Source organism: Ostrea edulis, chromosome 1, assembly GCF_947568905.1.
Source record: "Ostrea edulis chromosome 1, xbOstEdul1.1, whole genome shotgun sequence".
Taxonomy (NCBI): Eukaryota; Metazoa; Mollusca; class Bivalvia; order Ostreida; family Ostreidae; genus Ostrea; species Ostrea edulis.
In genome coordinates, this window is record NC_079164.1 from 6,843,064 (window position 1) to 6,864,230 (window position 21,167).

The 21,167-nt window shown below is 34.8% G+C and overlaps 1 protein-coding gene across 1 annotated transcript in view; it reads right to left on the bottom strand.

Annotated features, from left to right (window-relative positions):
* Window positions 1-19,413, bottom strand: part of LOC125664611 (neurogenic locus notch homolog protein 1-like) — a 44,630-nt gene extending 25,217 nt beyond the window's left edge. Inside the window, exons 1-3 of the mRNA XM_056142087.1 lie at window positions 19,089-19,413; window positions 6,230-6,340; window positions 2,881-2,988 (exon numbers count right to left, since the gene is read on the bottom strand). Of these exons, the coding sequence (XP_055998062.1) occupies window positions 2,881-2,988; window positions 6,230-6,340; window positions 19,089-19,413 (544 nt within the window). The remainder of the gene's footprint in view (window positions 1-2,880; window positions 2,989-6,229; window positions 6,341-19,088) is intronic.
* Between the last annotated feature and the right edge of the window lie 1,754 nt (window positions 19,414-21,167).

The following is a 21,167-nucleotide window of genomic DNA, read 5'->3' on the forward strand; positions in this document are numbered from 1 at the left end:
ACACTTCGTCAATATACTGCTTAGCGAATCAATTTCAATTTATTGTTTACGAAATAAAATAGAAAGTGTTTGCATCTTTAAGTGTTGAAATGAATGAATTCATTTCTTTTTCTATTTTGTACGATATAAATTAGTTTGGGACAGTTTACGCCTTTTATAAATCACTTCGCGGTATAAGAGTAAACTGCCCTGAACCAATTCATATCGTATAAAATAAGTGAAAATAATTAAATTCATCCCTTAAACAATGTACATTAGAGAGTCGCCATAGGGCCTTCAAATTGTTTCTCTAGGTCTCTGAGGAGGGATCCACAAAAATAGTCACCAATACATCTCATTATGTATACAGTAAAGATTTAACATACATGTTCATATTAAGGGAAATTAAGTCATATAGGATCTACATGTTTTGAAACATATTGATTTTGCCGATGAAAAAATCAGTAACATTTCCAAATAATGTATATAGTACAAAGAAGAGCATACATGCTTCATATATGTAGGCATTGTCAAACTCAAGTCAGTAAGTAGAAAGTTTTTATACACCCGGTCTGCTTCCTAATCCTTATTATGGTGTGCATAAGACATTGTTTAAAATAAATTAAAGTAATGTATAAATAAAAATTATATATAGCGTTGATAAGAATTTTCAGAAGACAAATCATTTCATTTCGTCTTTTCGTTAACGAAATTCTTATAACTCCAGATTTTAAAATATTGGACCAAAATTTTCAAATTGATAATTAGCTATCATGTTTAGTAATCAAATGAAAAGGCGTGTTACGTATCTAATTTGACTAAGTCTTGCACGCTAGCTGTAGACAGATAACCGATTAGCTGTCGCTTCTTACGCTTTAGTAGCCAGTATAAGTTGTTATGAAATATTACATCATATCGTAAAACTATTAACACCTCCTCCGGCTTGGTGAATATTGTAATCTGGTACCTAAAGCTGTAATCTGGTACCTAAAGCATAGTATTGGCCTTATAAGTACCAATTATTGTATGATTTTATCTTCTATGAATACCTTTGTGTGATTACCAATCATCTAGTTCAATATAATCTGGTATTGATACAGAAAACTAAGCAGTCACTAAGGTACCGCGGGTGTAGTCCACACGCCGCGTCAAAACTAAGACCTTTAACAAAGGTAATGATCGCTCCACAAAACGTCTAGCAGTGGAGGGGAAGTTGGGGATCTTCCAGGCATGATCTTAAACATGGAAGTACGATGTTACGGAAAGCGTTGGCACGATAAAGAACCCTCACTGTTACGCCCCTGAATGCCCTTTGAGTGACGATTAACATAATAATTTCTAAGAAGGAAAGTTGATAAAGCATAACGCATAAACGACGTTAATGCAACTGCATAACGAATAGAATGATTATAATTAATAATTTGGTCATGCATTTGAATATGCCTGGTATGTATCTTATAACAAAAGGCTCAAGGGTCATAACGCAAGCCTGAGTTACCTTGTATCTGCTCTTTGAAAGTAAAAATATCTTAAAAGATGTTTTACCTTATTTATTCCCAGGAAAAATTTTGAAGTCATGCTATGACCCCTCTCTAGTCCCATAGCGTAAAGATTGACAAGATATGATCAATGAAGAACTCCAGCATTCTTTATATCGACTAAAGAGTACTTGTGCGCACAGTGCTTCTTTTGGGCCTGATATGGGGTCGAATATCCGCCCCAGGCCTAATCCGAAATTCCCTGAAATTCTCCCAAAATCTGACCGAAAAATTCTCATAGATCATGCACGAAAATTCTTTGTATGACGTATCTAAACAAAACGTTTATATTGTGTACACTTTATCTATTATGACACTTCCGATAACGAAAACCTCATGATTTCTTGTACAATGAACACTGTCACAGTAATGGTATTCAATAGATATGAAACATGGTTGTTATACATTAATAATACCTTAAAGACGCTTCAGTCTAACTGTATGATGGATGAATATCACAAATTAATTTTCCGAATTTTCTTGTTTTGTCGCTGTTTCCAAATTTAAGGGCTCCGATCCCTAATCCCAAAATATTGGGAAACAACACTGGTGTAAAATGTAAAGAAGTTGCAAAAAGGAATAAATGCATTTCCTTATCATGTTTAACAATCTAAATATAACAATTCTCAGCAACATAGAAGATCAGCGATCACCAGACAACACGATACAATGTATGAAATCACTAAAAGGTATCTCTGGGATACGCATATGATTGGGGGTGGTTTCCATGTAAGTAAAGAAATTTCGACATCACGAAAAATTGTATTTTATTTCCCCATAACTAGGAATTACCAAGCTGAATTAAATTTTGTTCAAATGGACTCTCCACTAGAATAAATTCTAATGCTCCACTTTATACAACAGAATCCTTGAATCTTTAAGAGTGACGGTCATTATCAAGATTGGCTTTGCTCGATGTTATAAAAACAAGAATTTTCAACATGTCATCTTATTTCTACAAGATGTACTGGAATAAATTTTGGCCAAGTTTAGAATTATATTGAATATGACATGTCATAATCTCCGAAGTTAATAATTCATACTTTAGTCAAAGAAACATCTTTTGAGTGATGTACATGCAATATTGCATCTGATATGATATTATCCTGAAGAAGTAGCTGACCTACTGACCTTGAACACTTTTGATCTAGATAAAAAAAAATACCTGTGATAGTTTGGTCATTGAGAATATAAATCTGAATTTCCATCCCTAAAGCTAATATTCCATCTCATTATTAGTAGGACATCATTTCTACACTATGTGTGAGTTGTTTACATGTAACATAAGTTTGCATCAAATTCTTTTGTAGTGATTCTTTATATAGAGGTTTGAATGGAAGACGAAATCTTGATGAAACAATACCTGTTTCACAGTAACGACCGGTGTGTTTGGATCCACAGTCACATTGAACTCCATGGCCAGTGTCTGTACAGGTACCACTTCTACAGGGGTGATCTCTACATGTGGGGGCTAAAATAGAAAAAATAAAGATACACGTGGAGGCTAAAATAGCAAAAATAACGATACACGTGGAGGTTAAAATAGCAGAAATAACGATACACGTGGAGGCTAAAATTGCAAAAATAACTATACACGTGGAGGCTAAAATAGCAAAAATAACGATACACTTGGAGGCTATAATAGCAATAATAATGATACACGTGGAGGCTACAATAGCAAAAATAATGATACCTGTGAATGTTAGATAAGGATAGTAATGATACACGTGAACAGGGCCGTAAATTACATGGAGGCGGAGGAGGCAGCTGCCTCCTCCAACTTTTGAGCCAAAAAAAAATAAAATTTAAAGTTCATTAGAATTTATGTTGTTTCCAATAACTAAGAACATGATACCTCCCTTAAAAAGCATTCCAAATCTTTCTTTTAGAATGAGTTAGTCAAGTAACATCTTAGAAGGCCCTAGAATCAAGGATTTTGCACGAAACGTGTTCAGTGTGCACAAAATGTGCTCAGCGTCTGGGGGCCTGGGCGGCCCCCAGACCCCCGCCTAATTTCCTGCCTCCTCCAAATTGAAGGTTAACGGCCCTGGTGAATGTTAGATAAGGATAGTAATGATACACGTGAATTTTAGATAGGGATAGTAATGATACACGTGAATGTTAGATAGGGATAGTAATGATACACGTGACTGCTAGATAGGGATAGTAATGATACACGTGAATGTTAGATAAGGATAATAATGATACACGTGAGTGTTAGATAGAGATAGTAATGATACACGTGACTATTAGATAGGGATAGTAATGATACACGTGACTGCTAGATAGAGATAGTAATGATACACGTGACTATTAGATAGGGATAGTAATGATACACGTGAATGTTAGATAAGGATAATAATGATACACGTGAGTGTTAGATAGAGATAGTAATGATACACGTGAAGATTAGATAGGAATAGTAATGATACACGTGAATGTTAGGTAGGGTTAGTAATGATACACGTGAATGTTAGATAGAGATAGTAATGATACACGTGAATGTTAGATAAGGATAGTAATGATACACGTGAATTTTAGATAGGGATAGTAATGATACACGTGAATTTTAGATAGGGATAGTAATGATACACGTGAATGTTAGATAGGGATAGTAATAATACACGTGAATGTTAGATAGGGATAGTAATGATACACGTGAATATTAGATAAGGATAGTAATGATACACGTGAATGTTAGATAAGGATAGTAATGATAGACGTGAATATTAGATAAGGATAGTAATGATAGACGTGAATATTAGATAAGGATAGTAATGATACTCGTTAATGTTAGATAAGGATAGTAATGATACACGTGAATTTTAGATAGGGATAGTAATGATACACGTGAATGTTAGATAGGGATAGTAATGATACATGTGAATATTAGATAAGGATAGTAATGATACACGTGAATGTTAGATAAGGATAGTAATGATACACGTGAATATTAGATAAGGATAGTAATGATACACGTGAATGTTAGATAAGGATAGTAATGTTACACGTGACTGCTAGATAAGGATAGTAATGATACACGTGAATGTTAGATAAGGATAGTAATGATACACATGAATGTTAGATAAGGATAGTAATAATACATGTGAATATTAGATAGGGATAGTAATGATACATGTGAATGCTAGATAGGGATAGTAATGATACACGTGGCTCTTAGATAAGGATAGTAATGATACACGTGACTATTAGATAAGGATAGGAATGATACACGTGAATGTTAGATAGGGATAGTAATGATACACGTGAATGTTAGATAAGGATAGTAATGATACACGTGAATGTTAGATAAGGATAGTAATGATACACGTGAATGTTATATAGGGATAGATATGATACACGTGACTGTTAGATCGGGATAATAATGATTTACGTGACTGTTAGATAGGGATAATAATGATACATGTGAATTTTAGATAGGGACAGTAATAATACACGTGACTTTTAGATAAGGATAGTAATGTTACACGTGAATGTTAGATAAGGATAGGAATGATACACGTGAATGTTAGATAAGGATAGTAATGATACACGTGAATGTTAGATAAGGATAGTAATGATACACGTGACTATTAGATACGGATAGTAATGATACACGTGAATGTTAGATAAGGATATTAATGATACACGTGAATTTTAGATAAGGATAGTAATGTTACACGTGACTGTTAGATAAGGATAGTAATGATACACGTGAATGTTAGATAAGGATAATAATGATACACGTGACTATTAGATACGGATAGTAATGATACACGTGAATGTTAGATAAGGATAGTAATGATACACGTGACTGCTAGATAAGGATATTAATGATACACGTGACTGCTAGATAAGGATAGTAATGATACACGTGAATGTTAGATAAGGATAGTAATGGTACACGTGACTGCTAGATAATGATAGTAATGATACACGTGAATGTTAGATAGAGATAGTAATGATACACGTGAATGTTAGATAAGGATAGTAATGATACACGTGACTATTAGATAGGGATAGTGATGATACACGTGAATGTTAGATAGGGACAGTAATAAAACACGTGACTGTTAGATAGCGATAGGAATATTACACGTGGATGTTACACTAAGGACATATTAAAGATGGACGTAATGGACACAATAAAAAGTGCACCGATTCTCGCGCTGTCAATAACTAAAAGTGTACGGATGCGTTTGGAAACTATGCCGAGCCTAGACAAACTTTATTAAAGCGTTTCTTCGGTAAATTACTGAATAACATAGGCGAGTTATACAAGTATATTCCGTAAATGATAGAATAACAATAAGCGGGTTCAGAAAATGACAGAAAATAGCAATAGGCGGGTTCAGTAAATAATACAATAACAATAGGCGGGTTCAGTGAATAATAGAATAACAATAAGAGGGTTCAGCAAATAATACAATAACAGTACGTGGATTCAGTAAATGATAAAATAACAATAGGCAGGCTCAGTAGATGACAGAAAATAACAATAGGCGAGTTCAGTGAATGATAGAGTAACTATAGGCGGGTTCAGTGAATAATGGAATAACAATAGGCGGGTTCAGTGAATAATAAAATAACAATACGCAGGTTCAGTAAATGATATAATAACAATAGGCAGGTTCAGTAGATGACAGAAAATTACAATAGGTTGATATTTAAATCATTAGAATTCCTATTTTTATTGCGTATTACAAACACACCTCTCTCACAATTGCGACCCTTGAATCCCGGGGGACAGCTACACTGGTACCCATGACTGGTATCCCTACATGTGCCACCATTTTGACATCTTGTTCGACTGCAAATCACGGCTGAAAAAGTAGTACTAATTCGTAATCTTTTTATTAACATAGTCTGTTTTGGATACATTCCTATAATGCTCTTTTTAACCAGATATATTTGTGAAACACTTATGGCAGCAAAATTGATAATGACCAAAGTCAAAGTTTTTCAAAAGTAACTTAAAACCCAAAGTGAAGATAGGGATGTCAAAAACTAAACGGTATCGTTACATGGAATAAATTCGTGAAATATAAAAGACCCAGCACCAACAGTTTAAAAGTCATGGCCAAGGTTAAAGTTTGTCAAGACTAGGTCAAACCCCAACGGAAAGGACATGGCGTCAAAAATGGTGATACCCAAATAAAGGTCGTTTGACAAGAAATGCACATGTACGATATGCAAGTCCTATCACCATCCATTCAAACGTCATGGCCAAGGTTAAAGTTTTTGCTGACAAACAGACAGACGGACAGACCAAACACTATTGTATCCTTGAGCATCAAAATCAAATACCGTGTTAATGATAGCACTTTGACACTTTTATCTGTAGAACTAGAAGGTGCTTTATCATACAAATATGGTATACACTATCCCGTGGGGATCCGGGTTAGAATAGGTCCTCAGTACCTCGTGCTTGTCGTAAGAGGCGACTAAATGAGGCGGTCCTTCGGATGAGACCGCAAAACCGAGGTCCCTTGTCACACCAGGTGTGGCACGATAAAGACCCCCCCCCCCCCCCCCCCCCCCGCTCAATGGCCATAAGCGCCGAGCATAGACCTAAATGTTGCAGCAGTTCACCGGCAGTGGTGACGTCTCCATATGAGTGAAATATTCTCTAGAGGGACGTAAAACAATATACAATCAATCAATCATTATGTAATTATACATATACACGTGATCTTAAAGTGTCAAGAACAATAACTTTTGTTCAGTAATATTCACTTATTAAGAGTTATCTCCCTCATAACATCCTCACACTATGGTCTACCATATCACCAATCTGAAATTCATTCATCTCTGTGTGTGTGTGTGTGTGTGTGTGGTGGGTTGGGGGGTGGGGGGGGGGATACGCCGACGATATCTTTAAATCACGATCACTGTATTGTCATTCGATATGGCTTACCTTACGTCAAGAACTGTACACTAGAAGTCTCCCATCAAATAAATAGTCGCCCCACGACACGCCAATAATTGTCAAAGTTTGATATCAATAAATAGTCGCCCCACGACACGCCAATAATTGTCAAAGTTTGATATCAATAAATAGTCGCCCCACGACACGCCAATAATTGTCAAAGTTTGATATCAATAAATAGTCGCCCCACGACACGCCAATAATTGTCAAAGTTTGATATCAATAAATAGTCGCCCCACGACACGCCAATAATTGTCAAAGTTTGATATCAATAAATAGTCGCCCCATGACACCGTCGGAAACCCACGGTCGGTCGAACTTCTTTTACCTCCCGTGGGACACAACGCTGATATTTTTGCTGGAAGGTGTATCGGCTTCCTTATGCGATCGGGCGTTTCACCATTTCTTACTGCGATATTCAACGATTGAAAATTTCCAGTCTTCGGGAGCATAGAAAAACATGGCTTTCGAAGAAAGCTACAAAGCTTTCAGTGAGATGTGTTACAGCTTCAAGTTCAAGTCCCACTCGTGTCATGGCTGCGTTAAACCTAAGGTAGTGATTGCTCCTTCGCCAAAATCACGGATCTTATGGATATGACCTTAAAATTGGAGGCCCTGTTTGTGGCACAAGTTGGCAAGTTACTGCTACTACGGCTCTGAGCGCTAGGCATAGGCCATGTAGACTAGGTACTTCACCCATAACTCAATATGAGTGGAAAAAAAATCTCGAACGAAATAAACTTGTTTTCAGTATATCATGAAATGCAGTCCCATGTTGGTTGATTGTACATGTATCTTGCTTAACGTCTCTCTCGAGAATTTTTCACTCATTTACAGACGTCACCAAGACCGGTAAAGGGCTTCAAAATAAGGCCTTTGCTCGGCGCTTACGGCCATTAAGCAGTGAGGGTTCTTTAGCATGCCCACCTACTGGGGAGGGGGGGGGGGCTTAATCTTCACCACGAATTTTCCCATTACGTTCATTTTTCAGCCAAAAGTGTCCTGATCAACGAACCTAGCCCCTTTCTACTATACTTTGGACGACTATGATTTGCATATTCTAATTTTATTTAATCAAATTTACAGAAGTTTAAGTTTGTTTTACTTATTTTTTATTTATTTATCTATCTAAATTTTCGCAATTTGTAACTTTGCTCTTGCATATTTACCATTTTTCTTATTCAAACTAAAAATATTTGTATTATAATTTTAGTGTGTATATGCGTTATGTTTCTAACTAGAGAATGTAAAAAAAAAATACTTTTATTTCCATGAATAATCCCATTACGATGACTAACAAATTACTAGTACATGTAGCCTAACGCAATTCTTCTCAACAAATTACTAGTACATGTAGCCTAACGCAATTCTTCTCAACAAATTACTAGTACATGTAGCCTAACGCAATTCTTCTCAACAAATTACTAGTACATGTAGCCTAACGCAATTCTTCTCAACAAATTACTAGTACATGTAGCCAAACGCAATTCTTCTCAACAAATTACTAGTACATGCAGCCTAACGCAATTCTTCTCAATATACAGATATTTTTGTAATATAGTCCCCGATTCAGTCGTTACTGGATCCGATGAAAGCTGTGTTTCAACCCGGCGAAATAAGTACTCCGCAGATGAATTTTGTTAACCACTAAGTAGTTTTGTTCTGGTGTGATGAAGGCGGAGAATTTCACCATTCCTGCTAAGTTGAGGATCGTATTACTGTATATTTATACCATTAGCTTCACTTTAGTTTTATGAAATGACAAAGTCCCTCTAAAACACCATGGGGCATCCTGTATACAACAGACCAGAAGTCATGGCTAGTATCGTGTACTTGAAAAATGCTCTTTATCCTCGTTTTCATCAATAGTTGACAGCTTTTCTTCGATTCTGTTTCACATCTTGAGGCATTTCAGGTTCAAAAGTGTTAATGTTTGCTATGAGACATGGATTGATCACTGTTCGTTATCTTCACCTTTCATAGATCTATAGATGTTTGAAAGTATACATATTTCGCTGCATTCTTATCAACTGTACACTGTTTTCCAGACACTGTTTAATTATATAAGATATACTATCTGCTTGAGTTTGCCATTGTGTTCACTTAATAATTGCCGACACAGGGATAATTTAATTTTTGTGATGTTAAAATTGCCGACACAGGGAGAATTTTATTTTTGTGATGTTAAAAACTGCCGACACAGGGAAAATTTAATTTTTGTGGTGTTAAAATTGCCGACACAGGGAGAATTTAATTTTTATGATGTTAGAATTGCCGACACAGGGAGAATTTAATTTTTGTGATGTTAAAATTGCCGACACAGGGAGAATTTAATTTTTGTGATGTTAAAATTGCCGACACAGGGAAAATTTAATTTTTGTGATGTTAAAAATTGCCGACACAGGGAGAATTTAATTTTTGTGATGTTAAAATTGCCGACACAGGGAGAATCTAATTTTTGTGATGTTAAAATTGCCGACACAGGGATAATTTAATTTTTGTGATGTTAAAAATTGCCGACACAGGGAGAATTTAATTTTTGTGATGCTAATATTGCCGACACAAGGAGAATTTAATTTTTGTGATGTTAAAGTTGCCGACACAAGGAGAATTTAATTTTTGTGATGTTTCAGGACATTCACGAAGTTTCTGACATTTTCTCCAAAATTATTTTTTCATCTGCTCCACATGAAGAGTTTGTATGATCTCCGAAATAGGCTTAGATTTCATATTATAGTAACATTACCAAATACCTGTAGTTCATATCGACCTGGGTAGCCCTGGTTCGACATCTGATTGTTCCAAAGATTTTACACAAAAGTAACATATTAGGGTAGACCTTGAAACAACCAATTAATTCAATATTTTACTCATTCACTAAGATATTTCTGTATGCGTTACCCTAGTCATTAATATTGACCAAGTTTCCATTACCCCAGTCGTAAATTTGCTTTACCCTAATCATGGTCAAATTTTAAAACCACTGTATCGCTGTAACAGACGCTGATCATGCAAGTTTTATGGAATATTTACCTTCTACTATTTAGACTACTACAACATTAACCGCCACTTTTACAATACATACTTCTTATATTTGTATATCAAGTGCAAAATAACAGAAGCGTACTTGCCTGTCGCCATCTTGGACTAGGGTAACGCATTTTACCCAAGTTCGTTTCTACAGTGTCATTTTCAGGTACAAAGGTTTACGAAATTCTATTAAACAGTTTCAGAGAGGTTGCGCTGACAAGAGTAGGACTGACGGACTGACTGATGGACGAATAAAAAACAAGACATTGCACTCTCCGCAACTCTCTAGCAGGATTCAGAGAAACATGGATTTAAAGCCAAAAACAGTTTCGTAATATAGATGTCCAGACCTTCACGCCTTCCATACCAATGGATACGAAGCCCATGTGCTGAACACAGTGATTGTTTGTAGAGTGCCGTAGTGTGCCCATTCTACATTCACAGTAGCAACAGAGATAACATCAGTACTAAGCAGTATCACTGATTTCTACATTCACAGTAGCAACAGAAATAACATCAGTACTAAGCAGTATCACTGATTTCTACATTCACAGTAGCAACAGAAATAACATTAGTACTAAGCAGTATCAATGATTTCTACATTCACAGTAGCAACAGAAATAACATCCGTACTAAGCAGTATCAATGATTTCTACATTCACAGTAGCAACAGAAATAACATCAGTACTAAGCAGTATCAATGATTTCTTTCTTTTCTTTTTCTTTTTATTGCTTCAGTTCGGCGTAGGAAACTCCTAAAAATTGAGGGACCTATAATGGTCAACATTAAGATATGTTACCCCTCCTTATACATGCATAACTTCATGCAAAATTTGCTCACTCTTTTAGACTTCATTGAGAAATGATGGGAATAAATTGCATGTACATTTCGCACGATAAATTGTATTCTTTTTACTTATAAAAACATAAATTTAGTGTTCATGATTCCTTATTTAAAGATCGCTTTATTTCCTTGAGCCACGTGCTCATCGGATAAACATGAATACAATTACTTGTAGATAAACAAACATGTTGTGAAGAGTAAGTAAATAACAATGCTACAACAATGCGCATTTCTAAATTAAACAAACGATATCATAATTTGTGAGAGTTTTGTCATTTTGCAACATATTGTAAAACAATCCCAAATTTAATACGTTTACAGTAGTTTTGACACTAGGTAATTTAATAAGTTTAGAAACCACTAGGTTTTTTGCAATGAAATTTCTTAACGTGTATATTTTTACTCAGGTCACCATATAAAGGGCATATTAAAATAAGATGAAACTTGTCGTCTACATTAATGTAATCACAAAGTTTGTAGCAAGTGTTGTTAACTGTGCCGATCATTAATTGATACGAAGAAAAAATTAAAATAAATAGGTATTGTTGAAGATAGGCAATGCCTCATTACTTAATTTCGAAGAAAAAAAACCTGTCAAACGTTCATTAACATAGGGCGTACCCCTATTATCTGCCAAATTGTATTGCATGTTATTTCTATATTTGTATCTTATGACTAAATGCATTTCGGTGTCTGGGTAGGGGGTCCTGCGCTCTGCTGTGATTATTAAAATTTATTACCTCATACATCAACTTCGTCAATACAAAATGACACAGGCTTTAAACACCCCGCCTTCCATATTCGTACAAGTCGCCAAATGTCAATACTTACCTCCACACAAATCATAAATCTGACTTTTATTGATTCATAGACATTCTCTCACACAAATATACTATTGCAAAATCACGTATTTCAATGTCACGTGGATATTTAATGAGCATGTCATTTGCAGATATGAATTATTTTAGATAGAAAAATCAATTTCTCCAAGGAATATTAATGTATTTGTTGAATCAGAAAGAATGCTTCAGAAAACATTATTACTATCTGAATTCAAAACAAAACTGTCCCTGAAAAGATTCTACAGTCAATTCTAATCCTCTCTGAGCTTGTCTCTGCAATTTAAGACGGTAGAATGCATTCAGTCGAAGAATACATTTGAAGTCATAGAGACAAAGGAGAACGTTTAGACTATAGATAGATAAATTAGTCAGTTACTAGGCATCCTCAAAATTTAGCGGTACTTGATTTTCGACAAATCAGCGTGTTGTTTTATTCGCTCGGGGTAATGTAAACATAATCACCAGTTACATATTTCCCTTCTGCAGGGTTGTTTAAAAACTTTAGCCCGTTCAGATTGAATGACTGTCACGTGTACTTATCAGAGATGGGCGGTCTAATGATCCGTTTATTACATACATGCCCTGTATTAAAGGCACTAATTAGAAAATCTTAAAACATTTAAATCAAAAGGTTTTTCACACTACATGTATACCAGCATTAAAGCTGTATGACCTGATGTTCATGTATTATTTTTGTACATAATTACTTTAAAGCAGATTAATTACTTTATAAAGTTATTAACTTTCCCTTAATTACATGCTTGAAAACATCTGCATGTAAAAGAAAACAGCGAGAATATTATTTAGAAAGTAAATATAGTGGCTACATATATAAACGCAGTATTAAGTCTTCCCCGGAAGACATGTGTCGCCTGCTAGTTGATTCTATATGTAATATATCACGTATAATGTTGAAAAAGTAAATTATTCAAATGGTTTTTGTCAGTTTAATACTCCTTTTAAAGGTTTTGAGAATTACTAAACATTCTTTAACGATAACTTAATTGAAATTGAAAGATGAGACATTATTATGCAATGGAATTTGTGGGAGAGTCTGTTTGAAATTAAGACATTTATTAAATGTAGACTGAATGAAAACATATGTTTGAAAATATGTATCAACCTGTTACTGTGCTCTTCAAGACAATGGTAATAACCATAAGTAATTATCTGTTGGGTTTACTGCTTTGTCTTGTTGTCTTTTTATATATCCAATTTACTGTTTCTCAAGAAAAATCATAATTAGTGCTGTTCTGAAATCAAATATACTGTCCTTCAGTATGGGAATTACAAATACTGTCCTTTTGTACATAAAAATATTGTCCTTCAGTTAATCATAAAATAAAATCTTCAGCAAAAAAATTTTTTGCTGTACAAAATTCTAAGTCCCGGCAAACAGGAAGTTGATAAGCGACAGATTCGAAAATCCATACCTTTCCTTAATAATTTCAAATCTATAGCTTCCAGATTATGTATACCCCCATCAAAAACTGAAGTCTGACACAATACAGCTGAGCTATTTAAAATCACTCGGGATTAAAATTTTATGTAATTTCATGAAAAGACACAGATAATGATTCCTTATCACCTTGGTAAAATGTTTGTCAAAAATAAAGGAAATCTATCGCATTATGGACTTGATAAATAATTGAATGAAAACAGAGTTATTGTCCTTGGATTCAATATTTTGAAACATATCATTGACTATTCAAATATAACTAAGAATTTTGAAATATTTTAATAACTATTGAAAAAGATTCCAACAAAATTTATGTTCCTATCATTAAATCATTGACTTTGCAAAATCCTATGACTTCACAGGAGTGTGGAACTACGTTAAATCGATGTTTACAATTAACCGCGTCACTCTGCCATTTCAAGTGATAGTCACGTGACCAGTTCAAACTTTCAGATCATCGGTGGTCTTATCTGTGTAAAGCTGTGTATTTTGTTATAACATTACCGTACCATAAGTTTAATAGAAATAAAAATATCAAATACCTCTTAGTAATTCGTTGTTTTACGCTCTTTCAGCCTTAAAACTAGACAGTTGCGTATGATTTAATACATCATGTTGGGATTCCCCTGACGCGCGTGGGTCTATTCATAGACGTCTATTATGGGATGATTGTGTCGCCTGCGTTACACGTAGTGGCGACATATAGGGATCACTATCCGTCGTCTTGCGTCGTCCTGCGTCGTCGTCTGGCGTCGTCGTCGTCACAAAAAAATTCTGTCACAGTTTTCTCAAGAACCACATGGGGCAACTCTCTGATATTTGGCACAGAGCATCAGTGTGGCCAACTGTATTGTGTAAGACATTTTCGAATATGTCGCTTATCAACTTCCTGTTTGCCGGGACTTAGAATTTTTTACAGCAAAAAAATTTCTGTCACACTTTTCTCAAGAACCACATGGGGGAACTCCCTGATATTTGGCACAGAGCATCAGTGTGGCCAACTGTATTGTGTAAGACATTTTCGTGATCGACGACAACGCAGACAGCTTGAATTATTTTCGTTAATAAAACTCATTTAATTAAATATGAAAGGATCGGACTACGTTGGACTTGTATTATGAGATGTTTAACACCCTTTGGATAGGAAGATTCGATATGTTTCTTGGAACTAAGGTGATTTTGAGCTTTGTTTACAACCGGTATCCTATTTTCGTGTCATCCCTTGTTAGATATTTATATATAGATTGAGAACAAAATGGATAAGAAGTCCCTGTGCACCCAGTAACTCTTCTCTTAATTCAAATGTTATCAAATTATCCTAACACCCAGTACCCCATCTGTTAATTCAATTATTAACAAATTATCCTAAGGCCCGGTACCTCATCATCTGTTAATTCAATCATTACCAAATTATCCTGATACCCGATATCCCATCTGTTAATTTAATCATTAACAAATTATCCTAACGCCCGGTACCTCATCTGTTAATTCAATCATTACCAAATTATAATATATTCCTCACATGTATTCCATGTCAATTTCTGCCCAAAGGCCGACTACTAATATCAACATAATGCAACACTTAAACAAAGGTCACCTACTCATATCAAAATAACTCAACATTACCTACTCATATCAAAATAACTCAACATTACCTACTCATATCAAAATAACTCAACATTACCTACTCATATCAAAATAACTCAACATTACCTATTCATATCAAAATAACTCAACATTACCTACTCATATCAAAATAACTCAACATTACCTACTCATATCAAAATAATTCATTGACAATATCAAGCATTTTAAACTTGTGTTTTTCATTGTACGATCGTCATAAACCACACCCATTGTCTTCATTCACACTACTTAATGACCTACTGACAAACAAGTTGATGGTGCAGGGCTTTCAACAGCTTCGTTTAAAATCAGCATTTCGTAATTTCCAATTTGCCAATACAACCTATCATTGGGTCAGATGCTGTCTTACGTGTTTCATACCGATTGTTAGGCCGTTCTTGGCAAACCGATTTTGACTACGGATAATTCCGTTTAAATGATCAAGTAAGGGGCCCACGGTGGGTATTACCGGTCGACAAGGGATGCTTACTCCTCCTATGTACCTGGACCCATCTCTGGTATATCCAGGAGTCCGTGTTTTCCCAACTCTTTATTTTGTATCTGTTGTGGGAATTATAAGATTGATCACCGTTCGTTAACTTCAGGGGCCTCCGTGGCCGAGTGGTTAGAGCATTGCGCTCAAAATCACACCTCTCACCTCTGTCGGCTCTGATTCGAATCCCGCTCGCGCCGGTAAGTGAGAAAGGTTCCCAGTTTACTTTCGGAAGGTCGGTGGTCTCTTCCCAGGTACTTGTATCTGGGTCCTCTCTTCCACCAACAAAAACTGGGCGCCACAGATAACTGAAAAATTATTGGGTGTGGCGGAAACATCAATCAATCAATCGTTATCTTCACCTTCCGTGTATATTATAGATCTATAGCTCCCACAATTGTTGTAGATGAAAAAAGACACTCGGAGAGCACGTGCCGCGTCGCTCGAAGAGAAATAATCCGAGTATTGCCGAAGAGACAGAATTCGTAAGAGAGGCTCTGTTGTGAGGAGGCGTTCATTTCATGATATAAAATTAAATGATTTCAATCATCTAAACCGGGTTCTAGACGATAAAGTGATAGAGTGCAAGATCTACTCAAAAGTGATAAATGACAGTATCACACATTTTTATTTGACGACGAAAAATATTTATCGATAATATTGTTAGCATGGAAAATCCCAATTCATTTTGGTCCGATGTTGAAAAAATGAAATGTCATATTCACTTTAAAAGCACGAGCGAACATAACGTTTTATTTTAATTAGCTACATGTATGTGCATTTCAACGTTAAATGTATTCATGCTATAAGGTCTTCCACACTGTGATGAAATTTTGGAATGAACACACTTTACTCAATATTACAGGGCCAAATTGGCTATCCGTAGCCTCTGTTCTTTACGCACGAACTTGTGTATCAATGGGATACATGTACAGATTACGTATGAGCTTTGTGCACTTGTTGTTGGTAGAATAATGGACCTTGAACTTAGCAAATTACAGAGACTTGACACATAACCGGATTTTTATTTTATTTTGTTTTCTTATTTATTCATTTATTGGCAATCCCTGCAGCTACTAAATTTATTTTTGTCCCCCAGAAAGTTAGCTCCTTAGCTTTTGCGCACAACTGCGCAGGATGATATAACTAAGTATATAGTTGTTCAATACTGATCTCAGTGGTGCAAACATATTACACATCTATTACTGAACCCTATCCAGCTGAAAATTCTGTGTCAATTTAAATGTTGAAAGGGTTTGGCCGAGATTATCTTTTGTGGCGGAAGGATTGATTAATCAAACAGTTCCAAATTTGTATGATTTCACAGTTTCTGTTTCATCCAATATATCTTTTATTCTTTACCCCTATACGTGTATGTTAGTTTTCGAATTTACGATACAAGTGATTAGACTAGTTCAGATGTAGTTTATTAATTTGGTTAAACATTTTCCTGAACAGAACACCGAATCTTAAAACGATCAAGACTAATTTACTCACAATTTTATATAAAAATTCAGTATTTTGGCGAATGATTTTCAACAATTTGATTTATAAACCAATTTTTAGTTCCCTATTAATTTTCAAGACAGAACTTTAAAAAAAAATGCGAACATTTAAAAATGGACATTACTCCTGATTTCTCAAATTAGATATTCGATCTCATGCATTTTTCCGTATATCAAATGCAAAAAATGTATATATATTCCCATTACTAGTATTAAACATCGTATATCTGTATTGTTAGAAGACGTGATCATGTGTCTATTTTCTGCAATGATTGATTCGTGTTGCTTATGTTTTGTTGACACCAACAGACAAATCAAGTTTAAACGAATAAATCATGAGTAAATTTCAAGTGCAAAAAGGTTATCTTTAAAACACTGTAGCTCAATAACAAGTATTGTGACCCCAGTTTCTCTATTTTAACTTCCTAATTTTCCTTCAATGTAGAAATCAAAAATACACTTTTAAAACATTGACATTGCCAAAAATCCAGGTGCAAAAATCTTCAAGTGTACTATATTTATCAAGATTCATACGCACATCGTTCACATTCATGAGGAAATGGTTAATAGTTTAATCAGTAAAGTCATCAAACGCAAACCATTGGGAATGCAAACCTGTGCATATCTCGTTATTTGTTTAATCCAGGGGTCAGTGTTTGCCCTACTCTCTATTCTGTATTGCTTGTAGGAGTTATGAGATTGATCACTTTTCGTTATCTTCACCTTTCATAATAGGAGATTCACAGGGGCTAAGCCCGTTTTGGGCCCGAACTCTCTGATACCATAAATATAGAAAGGGGTCTAACTCTGACAGATAAAAAAAAAACTAACCACTCGCTTCAAATGCCTAAAAAATCTTAAACTAGGTAAGCTATGCGTAGTTTGTCGTTTTCCTTGCATAGATTAATGTTTTAACTACTTGCATGCCAAATTTCAAGTCGCTGGTTCTGAAAATAACAAAGATATACGTCATCGTTCTCTCGATTTCACTTGTTTATTTTTACTAGGACATTTCTCGCCTATGACAGCAACGAAATTCAGACTAATATGGAAGATTTCGGACCTGTCAATTAAAATTTCACATCAATTATACGCTACTTACTTCCTCATATTTTAATAATGTTCTTCGTGTAGACGTTACACGACTTATTTTTCCTCAGCAGCATCAACTGTTGACAAGATCTGCCATTTTAATGAATACACTAAATACCCGAAATGTCTAAAACTTTAAAGAAGGGGAAAATGGATAATAATAATCTAAATGAAATAGAATAAACAAAAACAAAAAATTAAAAAAGCCAAGAAATAATGTACAATTTCCTTCTCTAAGTGCAATATCACAAGAATAATGTTTTGATCAGTTTTAAGGTATTTGAGATTTTAAGTCTATACAAACAAACATGCATACATACATATATACATACATACATACATACAAACAAACAAACAAACAAACAAACAAACATACATACATACATACATACATACATACATACATACATACAAACATACATACATACATACATACAAACATACATACATACATACATACGCATCCACCCCACCCCCCCCCCCCCCCCACCCCCCACACACACACACATACATACATACTTTTAGTTTCTTTCTTTATCAGAATTATGATATATGATATTATACTCCTGACGAAGAAAGAAAGTAGTTGGGTATATTCAATCGGCTTTGTGATATTGTATAGAACTATTTATTTAATATATAGTTAATCAATTACTTCTCCCCTCTATCACCTGGCACTACAAGCGAATGATAATTGTGTAGATTTTGGAAGTCGGACTAATTTGAACTGTTATCATACAGCAATACCTACCTGTTGGACAATTCTTGGTAGAGGTACAAGTAGTATTTTCCCAGTACTGGGCCATCGAGAACTTGCACAAGTCCACCACGCACTTGCTGATGTTGCTTTCTTTAATATCTTTGGGGCAGCAGATCATCTTTGTTCGGGTGCGAATGCCGGTTCCACAGAGATTGGAACACCCACTCCAGGACAACCAATTCGCCCATTCACAAAACTTATAGAGACCGTTACGACATATTCCTGTAGGTGACGCTGAGGATACACACGGGAATATTATAAAAACTACAGCGAGTGTTACTGTAAACTTCAAACACATTTTCTCAGCCTGGTCCATCAATTTCCGCCTAAAGATATTCACCATGCGCTACTATCTAAGATTGCTACATAAGGACAGAAAGTACGTAGACATCTATTTAATGATTGTTTCATTTTAAATATCAATAGTAAGGATATTTAATAATTCAAGGCATTTCAAATTTGACACATGAATATTGACAATTTTCTGATAACAAAGATTAATACTTTTGTCACCAAATATCTTCATTGTTAAATGCTTTCATTTCTAAAGAGGATTCTTCACCTTCTATACATCATGGAGTTTTATATTGGACATATATATAAATATTAGAGTCTTCATAAAATTGTAGCTAACATAATTATATATTCCAGTTTACACCTTATAAATTTCTTGAAACTCTAACATAATTTGTAAAAGAGTTTCAAAGTTTACGTTTCAAGAAATATAAATTATAAAAATCCAACCTTTCGATATTTGGGGGGGGGGGGGTGTCTTCTTTTAGGGTGAAAATAGTCAAAGTCCAGCCAATTGTGTAACTTTTTTTTTAATATTGTGACATAACGACGAGTTAATGTATTCATGCCAAGCTCACTCTAGCAGTTATCCAATGTTAAACAAACGCTCTGACATCATCTATCTCCAAACTGAACCAGAATAAAACACATTATTCCCTGGTTTTCATTCAATCCTTGTTAGAGTATGCCATACAATAGACAAAAACTATTCTGCAAGATAAACAGGACTTACACGTCACGACTAAACACGTGACAATGGTCAGTCGTAGTGTAGACGTGACAATGGTCAGTCGTAGTGTAGACGTGACAATGGTCAGCGGTAGTGTTAACTTGATGTACACTTTATGATAATACAGTGTTAGTATATTGCTTTATTCTCTCTCTCTCTCTCTCTCTCTCTCTCTCTCTCTCTCTCTCTCTCTCTCTCTCTCAAATGTTCTTTGTTTAAGGTATTTCAACCCTCTTGTGATGTCATAAGATTTCGCAAAATCCAAGATTTGATAGATTTACAGTATGCATGACAGGAATATAAATTTTGTTGGAGTTTTTTTTTTTTCAATAGTCATTCTGAAAAATGTTGTTTACTATAAAGTATTTGAAAAGTCAAAGTTATATATGAATGATCAATTACATATTTCAAAATATAGAATCCAAAGGCTCTGTTTTCGTTTAATTATTCATCGAGTCCATAATGCGGTATATTTCCTTCATCTTTCACAAACATTTCGTATATTTTTTCAAGAAACAGTTTCATGAAATTGTTATGAATACTATTATAATCGTTACAACCAGTTTTTGTGAAATTTTGAAAAAAAATGCTGTTTAAGGAAAATTGCTATTTTCTGACGTTGATAACGGGTATATTGTGCTAATTGATAAAAATTTAATTATTACCGCAACATACTTATCTTATTACTAAGTTATATTATTTGAAGAATCAACAATCAAACATAGGATTGAACCTATAATTCTAAAGAAATTCACCTTAATTCATGAAATTTAAAAGCTTTGACAGCGACTTATAAATAAAGGGTTTTTATTCCTCCCATACATCAAAAGATTGCAATGCCTCTGTAATCCAGAGCGAATTATTATCAGATCCCTTGTTTATACTCAAGATTTAAAATATCCAGCATTGATCCCTATGTATACATATATCTCGACGTCTGACCTTGATGACAGCAATAGTTTGGGGGTATCGGTATTTTTGCCTATTTTATGAGGAATAGGTCAAGTGCCCATTCTATTATATCAAGTCGTACTGTTAAGGTCCAA